Raw genomic sequence first — 10,979 nt, 5'->3', positions numbered from 1 at the left:
GGGCCCCTGCCTCTTTGGCTGGCCCTGCTAGCCTCTCAAATGCCACAGGCAGAGCTAAAGGGAACCCTGCTGGGGTTCAGCTCCCAGGCCCAGCTGGCCACCCACTTGTATGCTGGTCTGGGCCCCACAGTCACTCAGACGCAGGCCTGACACATGGTGGGCCCTGGGAAATTACAAAATGAGTGAAGGGTGGCTGCTCCAACAAGGAAGCTCCTTAGATGTCCCTCACCCCAACTAGGACACTTTGATGCTGGTCTCCGGGCCACCCCTCTGGCCATGAGTAGGCTGCTCATCACGCTCTTTTCTCCTCCTCTTGCAGACAGTGGTGCGGGGCAGCTCGGTGCCCATGGATGGCTACATCTCGGGGTTGCTCAACGACATCCAGAAGTTGTCGGTCATTAGTTCTAATACCCTGCGTGGCCGCAGCCCCACCAGCCGGAGGCGGGCACAGTCCCTGGGGTTGCTAGGAGACGAGCACTGGGCCGCTGACCCGGATATGTACCTCCAGAGCCCCCAGTCTGAGCGCACTGACCCCCACAGCCTCTACCTCAGCAGCAACGGGGGCACCCCAGCAGGCCACCGGCAGATGCCGTGGCCTGAGCCACAGAGCCCACGGGTCCTGCCCAATGGGCTGGCCATGAAGGCACAGTCCTTGGGCCCCGCCGAGTTTCAGGGTGCCACGCAGCGCTGCCTGCAGCTGGGCCCCTGCCTGCAGAGTTCCCCACCTGGCAGCTCACCCCCCACGGCCGCCGGGAGGAAGGGGATGAAGGCTGCCAAGCATGGCTCTGAGGAGGCCCGGCCACAGTCCTGCCTCGTGGGCTCAGCCGCAGGCAGGCCTGGTGGGGAAGGCAGCCCTAGCCCGAAGACGCAGGAGAGCAGCCTGAAGCGCAGGCTGTTCCGAAGTATGTTCCTGTCCACTCCTGCCGCAGCCCCTCAGAGCGCAGCCCCTCTGAGCAGCAGCAAGCCAGGCCCTCCAGCACAGAGCAAGGTAGGCTAGCTCCTGGGGCCCGCTCTCAGCGGGGAGGGAGCAGGGTCATGGGCGTCCACTGCCGTATCGGGTCAGGGACACAGGTCCTGCCTTGCCTTCTCCACTCACAGGGTTGAGGTGGGCAGGATGTGAAGACCAAGATAAGAAACCAGCTCAGCCCCAGCTGAGTCTACCCTGGACCTGTCGAGCCATGTCCTGCAAAGGCTTAGCATGTGCGAGTCTGAGATTCCTAGCCAGGTCATGCTGCACAGCCCAGGCAGGGTGCTCCAGGGGACTTAGGGCTCGTCTCACTTTACCCTCCCACCCTCTGGGGTCCAGTTGAACCACACTGGGAGGCAGATACCCCCTGGAAAAGCTTCTTTTACCCTCCCTGCCCCCTGGTGCCCAGCAACAGGCCCCAGAAGCAGTGGAGATGGGTGTGCCAGCCTGGGGGCAGGCTCCCTACCTCCTTCCTCTTAGAACATTTGCCTCCGCCCCTCATTTGCCCAGCACTTCCCTGAGGACTTGCAGAGAGGCCCCCCAACTGCCTGTCCCCATGGCAGCCACAACGTGAGTGCTGATCCTTTCTCTAGCTCTCTCCCTTCCTTTTTTTTTTTTTTCCTCTTTTTTTGGGTAGCAGTTGTTCATTTCACATTTCTGTAATTACCCATTCTCAAGTGCGTGTGCCATATGAGAACACCAAGAATGGCGAGCGAGCCGACTTGGCATGCGGGCCAGCCTCAGGCGCACGTTCTTGTAGGGAGACGGAAGGGAGCCCTGTTGGCGACATTTCTTGGCAGGCAGATTGGAGCCTGTCGTTGTTTCTCATGTGCCTGTGACCTCCTGCCCATCGTGACAGTGGTGTCCTTTCTGGTTTGGTAGATGAGAAGACCGACTCAGACAGGGGGAGACAGCCCTCAGGTGTCATGAGTGCCTCAGAGAGGGGAGGAGGGTGCTGGCTCGGGACTGCACATTCTGTCAGGGCCCTCACGGCTCGCGCTGATGAAGGCGTTATGGCCACTGCAGCCGTGTGTCCGCTAGCTCCTGCTGAGGGACAGGCAGAAGTGAGCTTAGGCTACAGCAGCAGGGTGGAAGTCGGGCCTAAAACCAGCTGCGGACAGTGGTATGAGCAACAGGGCTTCCTCTCCATCCTGGGAGGGCTTCAAGAACAAGCCTGGATCCCCCTCCTCTGTAGGCCATGGTTCTCTGGAGCTCAGGGAGGCAGGCTTGGACCTACAACCTCTTGGGCCACTGCCAGCCAAGGCTCCCAAGGAAGCTTCTGGGTTTCATGTACTCCAGTCCCCACTGGGACAAAGGACAAGTGGTCTGGGGTCCTCCATGGGATGTGGCTTCATGTGACCGAGTAAGGCACATCAGTGTCTGAGCTGAGGGGTCTCTGGAAGATTGTCCCCCTGGGGAGACATCCCCAGAACACTACGATGGGAGCAGGGTGAGCTCACCATGAGAGGTGAGAAGTGGAGTCTGATTCCTCTCTGGCCTCTTCGGGGTCCTGCTGGGTGGGCTTGGGGGGGGCTAGAGCGAGGGCGTGTCAACACGGGGTTGGGCACTAACATGGATCTTTCTGAGCTGCTGTTGGCACTCCACAGTAGGGGACAGGCCTGCCCACCCCTGCATACTTTACTGAGTCCCTACTGTGGGCCTGTGGTGCTGGGCACGCTGGGGTGTCCCCCTACCAGAGAAACAGCTGGTGGTCACCTTGAGCTCGGAGACGCCACAGTTCCCTCCAGGGACGGTTTCCGTCTAGACACCTGGGGCATAGTTTTCTAGATAAATGCTCCAAGGCCATGCTCTAGAAGGCAGGGCGAAGGCTTCCCCGAGCTGCTCTCACCCTCCACACTATTGACATTCGGGTCAGAGAGTCCTTTGTTGTGGGCGTTCCTGTGCATTGTGGTAGCACCCTGGCCTCCACCCACCAGATGTCAGTAACACCCCCAGTTGCTGTCATCGACACCTCTACACAGTGCCAAGTGTTCCTTGGTGAGCAGAATCTCCCCAGTGGAGAACAACTACTGTAGGCAAACCCTGGCATAGCTGGAGCATCAGCCCTCCTCCCACGCCCATACCAGCCCTCTGTACTGGGTGCGTGCCACAGCAGCTCCCAAGGATCACAGCAGCTCTCGTCGCCACAGCCCATGCACTGGCCCCCTCACAGGTGAGCCCACCATGCCCGGTATGCCAGGCACACTGCGGGAGGGTCTGCGCTCAGCCCCAGGCAGTGCAGCCTGAATTCATTCACGTTGACTAAAGAGCAAAGGATGACCGTGAGTGGGAACAGAGAGGCCAAAGAGCTGAGAGACTGCTAGGAGACTGGGGTGTTTAGAGGTGGTTTAAAGTAGAACCGAAAGGACAAACACTGGTTAAGCACCTACTGTGTACTGGACACCTGCTAGACACCAAGGACATGTGGTACCAATAGGACCGCAGCATAGGCATCGACAGGGTCCACATAGGTTGGCCAGGGCTGAAATATGGCTCTGCCCCTTACTACTGAGGGACTCCGGGAAGTCGCTTAACCTGTCTGAGCCCATGTCCTTGTACACAGGCTGGTACTAACACTGGCTCCGGCGACTAGTGCCTATGAGTGAGTGAGAAGAAAGCGAGGCGTGTGTGGCAGTTGTCAGCGTGGCTGGCCCTCAGACAGTGGCTGTGTTATTTTAAAACTGTCTGGCAAGGCCTCTACCTTTAGGCTACGCACGGTGCAGTCCCCCAATCTCACCACTGGAACACCGGGGCCGGGGAGGGACAGCTAAACACCTCCTGCCACCGCGTGCATGACTGTTCTAGTGCAGTCCTTCCCGAGAGGTCTCAGCCGCTCGGGTACTCCAGAATTAACCCAGAGCCTGTAACAAGTAATTAGTTCCATCACCGCGTCCCCCTTCCCCTCTCCTGGCGTGGCTCAGGTTCTACCTGGTCCTTGCTGTGGTTACAGTAAGCAAAGCTTCCTCCCTGTGGAGACAGGCAGCCAGGTGCCGCCCTCACCCAGTCCACTTCCCGGACCACGATGTGCTCCCTCTTGCCCCAGGCCTCCATGAGCTCCCCCCGCAGCTCAGCTAGCAGCGGCAGCAATGTCTCCACTGGGGCCTGGGCAGCAGGCATGGGAGGAACCCCAGTGCTCACCCCCTCCACCTGGCTGCCTCCCCCAGCCCCGCCCGTGCCCACACACCCACAGGGCGCTGCCTCCCCCAGCCCCGCCCGTGCCCACAGCACAGAGAGCTGTGCAGGAGTGCCCAGCCCAGAGGTGAAAGCAGTTTTCGTCCAGCCTTCCTTGGGAACTCCAGAGTGGAGCAGGACCAAAGAGTCACGTGTAGCCTCATGAGGGACTTTACAGGTCTGCCCCACCCTGGACAGCTTGCTCCGACAGCGAGCTGTCTGCATTGAGACCCGGCCTTGCAGGCTAGCGGGCGTCTCCTCAGTGCCCCGAGCCTTGTTACAGGGCCTTGTGGGCAGCTCGATGCTGAGTGATGGCGTGAACCCTGCCCTACTCCTGCCCAGTCCTGCCCGGACATTTCATGGCACTTCTGTACCCAGGACAAGGCCTCACAGCCTCAGCTGTGGCTGTGCTCCCTCCCAGAGCTCCAGAGCTCCCTGAGCCCAAGCAGTCACAGCTTTTTTTTTTGGAGAGGTTTTTGCTATAGGGCACGTGCGCTCCCCAGAAAGGCAGAGAGAGACAGAGAGACAGAAAGCGAGAAATCACCCCCCAGGGGGGATGGCCACGCTGCAGTCCCTTCTCCTCCATTCTCCTCTCAGGATCTTGGGCACACACGCACGCACCTGGTGTGAGTTTAAGCCACTGGGTCCAGGACTTGAACCGTGGTCAACTACATGGAAGCCCAGTGACATAGCCATTACGCCAACTGCTGGTCCCAGTCCAGAGCTTTTCAAGGTGTGGTCCGTGGACCTCCTACATTGAAACCCAGGCATTTTGCTAAAATGTGGAATCAACTCCAGGGAACTCTGACTCAGTCTCCCAGGCCTACAAATCTGCAGTTTACCCAGCTCCCAGCTCAGTGCGCACAGCCCCCTCTTTACAGAGGAGGCTGGGGCTTATGACTTGCCTAGGGCCCACCACAGGGCAGAGCAGACCAGACTGGAGCCCAGGTCCTGATGTCCAGAGGTCCTGCTGTTCCACCTCACAGAGGAGGGAGCAGTGGGCAAGAGCCAGGTGCTGGCAAAGACGAGAGAACCTAGTCACTGTCCATAATGCTCACCAGATATGCAGTTGGTCCTAGCAGTCTGGCAGCCTTCTGGCACCTCCCCTGTGAAGGTCACACCTGAGCCAGGCACAGAGGCTGGCACAGGTAGGTGGGGTAGGGGTGGCTCTTGACTGTCAGGGGCATCTGTGTACATGGTCAACCCCAGGCAAGGCTAGCAACTGAACTGGAGGGCGGGAGCCCCAAGGCCTGGAGTTTGAAGAGCATCGCTGGACCTGGCAGGGCCAAAGGCCCCAATTTGGGGTTTCTGAGCAAGCAGCCCAGCCCAAGCTGAGTGCTCAAGGTAGTTTCCTGGAAGTCTGCAGACCCCTAGACAGCTCTCCATGTGATAGGTTTGGAGAAGTTCCAAGAAGGTCTCTCAGCAGCCCCTGGAAGGGGTCATAGTGCACATCACCAACTCTTGGGGGAAACTTCAGGATGGACCCCTCTTCTACCAGGGATAACAGGAGGCTTTGGACAGGAAGGCCAAGGAGTCTTGAAGGCTTCCCCTTGTGGGCCTGGGCGGGGCTCACTGGGGGCCCAGGCTGCCTCTCAGCTCCACCTTCTAGAAGCCATGAAGACAGGCCCTCTGCTTTCTCTCCCTTGCTGAGCGCAAGGTCCTTGGTAAGGAGGAAGAAGGGGACTGGGAGGAAGAGACGGGGCTGCTTTGAGGAGTCCTTAGACCACGCCCCCACTCCCAGCCTCAAGGCTAGACATGCTCTCCTGATTCCAGCCCAAGAGGGACACCTGAGATGGCGACACAGCTCTGTGGTCCTCCGTCTGGGACAACGCTCTCTGCCATAGGCACAGGCCCCCGCTGTGGCTTCCTGGCCCTGGTTCTAGGAGTGGAGTCACAGCTGCCCCGCTGTCCACCCCACCCCGCTGCCCAGGGCCTCTTCCAGCCACAGCGGCCATGGGCAGGGGAGCCTTGGGAGTGAAGAATACCTCTGACCCAGATTCTCCACCAAGCCCCACAGCCCAAAGGGAAGACTGCCTGGCAGTGGCCTCCCTGGGGTCTGGCTGTCAATTACCATGGAAGAAATACCCAGCACCAGGCCCCCAGGGACGCAGCTTTCTCCGCAGCCGCAGCCACGGGAACGTACAGAGCTGCTGTTCAGCCTGGAGCCGGGGCTCCTAGCCAGGCTCAACGTGCAGCGCTGGGGGCTGGGGGCTGGCTTCCTGAGCAGGGTCGCGGCTGGATTCAGCCCCACTTGACGATCTTTGCTCATAGCATCTGCCCAATTCTGTCTGACGCCCCGCCTGAACCCACCAGGGTCCAGAGGTCAGGCAAACACCCCCTGCCTCTGGGAAGGTTGTTCCAAACACGCCCACAGCCACAGCCCTGTTTCTCTCTGTCCTTGCAGCCCCACTCCTCTTTCCGACCTCCGCAGAAAGACTCTCCTCCGACGCTGGTGGCCAAGGCCCAGTCCTTGCCCTCAGATCAGCCTGTGGGGACCTTCAGCCCTCTGACCACTTCAGATACCAGCAGTCCCCAGAAGTCCCTCCGCACAGCCCCAGCCACTGGCCCGCTCCCAGGCCGGTCTTCCCCGGCAGGCTCCCCCCGGACCCGGCATGCCCAGATCAGCACCAGCAACCTGTACCTGCCCCAGGACCCTGCAGTGGCTAGGGGGGGCCTGACTGGCGAGGACACGGGCGTCGTGACACACGAGCAGTTCAAGGCTGCGCTCAGGATGGTGGTGGACCAGGGCGACCCCCGGCTGCTGCTGGACAGCTACGTGAAGATTGGCGAGGGCTCCACGGGCATCGTCTGCCTGGCCCGGGAGAAGCACTCGGGCCGCCAGGTGGCTGTCAAGATGATGGACCTCAGGAAGCAGCAGCGCAGGGAGCTGCTCTTTAACGAGGTGGGAGGACAGGGCAGGGCGGCGGGGCACGGGGGACAGGCAGCATGTGCAGCCTGGCTGACTTCTGCAAGCAGAAGCAATGGGGTGGGCGGCTGAGGGCACCGGACCAGGCTCTCAGGCCTCCTCCTGCCGCAGGTGGTGATCATGCGGGACTACCAGCACCTCAACGTGGTGGAGATGTACAAGAGCTACCTGGTGGGTGAGGAGCTGTGGGTGCTTATGGAGTTCCTGCAGGGCGGGGCCCTCACAGACATCGTCTCCCAAGTCAGGTGGGCAGCCGGGAGGGCTGGGCCCACCATTGCCCTGGCAGGGGCATCTGTCCCTGAAGCCTTGGGGTGCCTGTCAGATCGTCCTGGGGCCCCCTGCCTATGTGGGATCCCTGAGACCAAGGCCTCAGGGGCTGGGGGAGAGAAGGGTGGCTCCAGTTTCCAGCAGGGCTGTGGCCTGACTGGGCTGCCGAACTCTGCTCGGCCGCCCTGGGGCCTGGTCCTAAGCACTCCTCCACCCCACCTGTCCTGCAGCCCTGCCAAGCTAACTTTCTCTTCTGTCGGTGGTCCTGCCTTCCCTGTCCAGGCTGAACGAGGAGCAGATTGCCACTGTGTGTGAGGCTGTGCTGCAGGCCCTGGCTTACCTACACGCCCAGGGTGTCATCCACCGGGACATCAAAAGTGACTCCATTCTTCTGACCCTCGATGGCAGGGTAGGCACAGCCACACCCCCTCCCTGCTCCCAGCACCTCTCCGCCCCCTGGCCCAGCACTCACAGCCCTCTCACACAGGTGAAGCTCTCAGACTTCGGATTCTGTGCTCAGATCAGCAAAGATGTCCCTAAGAGGAAATCACTAGTGGGAACTCCCTACTGGATGGCTCCGGAAGTGATCTCCAGGTCTCTGTATGCCACCGAGGTAACCCTCCATCCCCCAGGTCTCCCAGAAGAGGCTTGGGGACACATAGCTCTTCCCGTGTACCCTCTGGATCACCTATCAAAAATTGCCCTAGTTCTGGGAACCAGCAGTTAGCATAATGGCTATGTCGCTGGATTCCCACGTAGTCGACCGCGGTTCGTGTCCCGGACCCGGTGGCTTAAAACTCACGCCGGGCGCGTGTGCGTGCGTGCCCAAGATCCCGAGAGGAGAATGGAGGAGAAGGGACTGCGGCGTGACCATCCCCCCTGGGGGGTGATTTCTCGCTTTCTGTCTCTATGTCTCTCTCTGTCTGTCTGGTGAGCGCACGCGCCCTACAGTGAAAATCTCTCAAAAAAAAAAAAAATTGCCCTAGTTCTCAGATTCCCACCTCATCAGTACCCTGGTCGCCCTTTTGTATGCCAGTGTGTGTGCATACAAAGGCAATGAGTTCTTATCACACCGCAATCCCCCTCCATAGCCCTCCAGCCACTCAGGATCCCAGGTGCCCATGTGCACATGTGCCATGAGTATTTTCAAGCAGACCTGGGGATTCGAACCTGCAGTTGGCCATGTGGCTTCCAGCTGTGCAGGGCACTCGGTTACAGCGCCACCTCAGTGGCTGGGCTGTCTGCCCCCCTTTGATAAGGCTGCTGGCACTTGTGCCTTGCTGCCAGGAGCGGGTCCTGCAAATGCTCCCCCCAGGTCGAGGGCACAGGGGGTGTGGCCAGGCTTCATGATGGCCTTTCTCAGAGTGACCCTACAGTTGTGGTCAGTCTTTCGGGAAGTGACTGACTACAAGGCAGGTGACCAGAGGGAAGAAAGAGGCTGACTCACCTGGAGAGCTGGGGCCAGCTGCTCCCCTCCCCCCTCAGCACGCTGCTATCCAGAGGCCAGTGGGGTCAGGGGCATTCTCCTCCTACAGGTGGATATCTGGTCTCTGGGCATCATGGTGATTGAGATGGTGGATGGGGAGCCTCCCTACTTCAGCGACTCCCCAGTGCAAGCCATGAAGAGGCTCCGAGACAGCGCCCCACCCAGGCTGAGAAACTCTCACAAGGTCAGTCGGTGCAAAGGTCCGGCCTTGCAGACTCCTCCCTCCTGCAGCGAGGGGCCTGGAGCCTGGGCTCCTAGTCAGCCACAGCCTCCCCCTTTCACAGAAGTGGAAGGGTCTAGGCTCCTGGAAAAGGCACCTCTCTCTGCACACCAGCTCTGCTTCTGGGTGTGGAGACGCATGTGTGCACTGACACCCGTGTGCATTCCAACAAGTCTCCACCCGCAGCAGAATCGATCCTTGGCAGGCACTTGACAGGGCCCAGAGAGTCCGCTGAGCAGGGAAGCACAGATTCCAGGAACCCCTGCTGTCCCCGGAGGGGTGGGGGTTGCAGAGACTGAACACAGACCCTCTAGTCAGGGGACCCAAACCATGACAGTATTCCTATCTCAGCACATCAACCTGTCTTCCACCACTGCACAGCCCGGCCACAGCTGGGCCACAGGTGGGCCACAGCCCTCTCCTTAGAACTAGTACATATGGATGAGGAGTCTTCAAAAAGTTCACCAAAACTGTGTATTATGGAAAAATAACTAGGCATGGATTCAAAAAATGTTTGCAGCAAAACAATTCATACTTTCTATTTTCCACGAGCTTTGGGAAGTCTCTTCATATGTGTACATATCTAACCCTTTTCTGCTAATCCACCCCAAACCCTGCAGGCTTTATGGTAGACACCCCCTGCTGGGAGGTCAGCGCAGGGCTGCTGAGTGGCACTGCCACCTGGTGGCCACAGCAAGAAATGTGGCAGAGGGCTGAAGCCCAGTCTAAGTGGCAGACGAGATCTGTGGCCCCACCACAGATGGAGAAGACTCACGGGAAACATCTGACACAAGGGGTCCTTGGAGCCCGCACTGCTGACCCCAGGGTAGCAGAGAGAGATCTCCAACCGGCTACTCCTCCAGATGATGTCGCCTTCTGTAGCAGCCCTAGCACAGCCTCACCCCCAAGATATTTCCTCCAGATGAACTAAGACAAGCCTTGCTTCAGGCTCTCCGGTTTAGAGCAACAAAGCAATCTTCTTTTTCGGGTCCCACCTTGTTCTTTCCTACTTTTCAAAGCACTTCCTTAGCCCGGAACTTTTTCTTATCTCCACGAAAGCCCTTTGTGGCACACAAGACAAGCATATTTCATCCCATTTTGCAGATGAGAAAACGGAGACCTAGAGAACTGCAGGTTGCCCGAGACCAGGAACAAACGCAGGGGTGGAGTGCTGATGCAGTCATGTGCGCCTTCCCCGGAGCCTGAAAGCTCGGGGCTTGGGGGTGGGGGTTGTATTCTGGAACCCCACTTCCCGGAGTTCCGCCATCCCAAATCCCACCGGTCAGCAGCTCCCGCTACAGTCAGACTGGTCACTTTCGGTACTGGTGCTGACCTTACCTACCTGACCATCCAGAAACGACTGAGCCTTGGAGGAACCAGGAAGTAAGAAGTCAGAGAATTCCAGGCTTTCAAACAATAGGGGACAGGCAGTCAGGTCACCCCAAAGTGATTGCGAGCTGTGGCTTCCACTTGCTGCTCTGTCTTCACAGGTCTCCCCGGTGCTGAGAGACTTCTTGGAGCGGATGCTGGTGCGGGATCCCCAAGAGAGAGCCACGGCCCAGGAGCTCCTGGACCACCCCTTTCTGCTGCAGACGGGACTGCCCGAGTGCCTGGTGCCACTGATCCAGCTCTACCGCAAGCAGACCTCCACCTGCTGAGCCCACCCCCAGAGTACACCTGCCACCTGTGCCCCTCCCCGGTGCTGAGAGACTTCTTGGAGCGGATGCTGGTGCGGGATCCCCAAGAGAGAGCCACGGCCCAGGAGCTCCTGGACCACCCCTTTCTGCTGCAGACGGGACTGCCCGAGTGCCTGGTGCCACTGATCCAGCTCTACCGCAAGCAGACCTCCACCTGCTGAGCCCACCCCCAGAGTACACCTGCCACCTGTGCCCACAGGCAGGGGACACTGGGCAGCCAGCCTGCCGGCAGGACCTGGCCGCCT

The 10,979-nt window shown here is 59.6% G+C and overlaps 1 protein-coding gene across 3 annotated transcripts in view; it reads left to right on the top strand.

The window, feature by feature from the left end:
* PAK6 (p21 (RAC1) activated kinase 6) overlaps positions 1-10,969 on the top strand; it is a 46,320-nt gene extending 35,351 nt beyond the window's left edge. The window contains exons 4-11 of one of the 3 annotated variants that reach the window (XM_027775826.1): positions 320-988; positions 1,478-1,537; positions 6,543-7,040; positions 7,176-7,309; positions 7,614-7,740; positions 7,819-7,944; positions 8,867-9,003; positions 10,730-10,969. In XM_027775826.1, the coding sequence (XP_027631627.1) occupies positions 320-988; positions 1,478-1,537; positions 6,543-7,040; positions 7,176-7,309; positions 7,614-7,740; positions 7,819-7,944; positions 8,867-9,003; positions 10,730-10,895 (1,917 nt within the window). In that variant the 3' untranslated portion in view covers positions 10,896-10,969. The other 2 variants (XM_027775825.1, XM_006158701.3) reach the window with 2 other exon arrangements.
* The last annotated feature ends 10 nt before the right edge of the window (positions 10,970-10,979 follow it).

Source organism: Tupaia chinensis, unplaced genomic scaffold (assembly GCF_000334495.1).
Source record: "Tupaia chinensis unplaced genomic scaffold, TupChi_1.0 Scaffold000605_1, whole genome shotgun sequence".
NCBI lineage: Eukaryota > Metazoa > Chordata > Mammalia > Scandentia > Tupaiidae > Tupaia > Tupaia belangeri.
The sequence above is the reverse complement of the archived record's forward strand: the minus strand, read 5'-3'. Positions and strand labels throughout refer to the sequence as shown.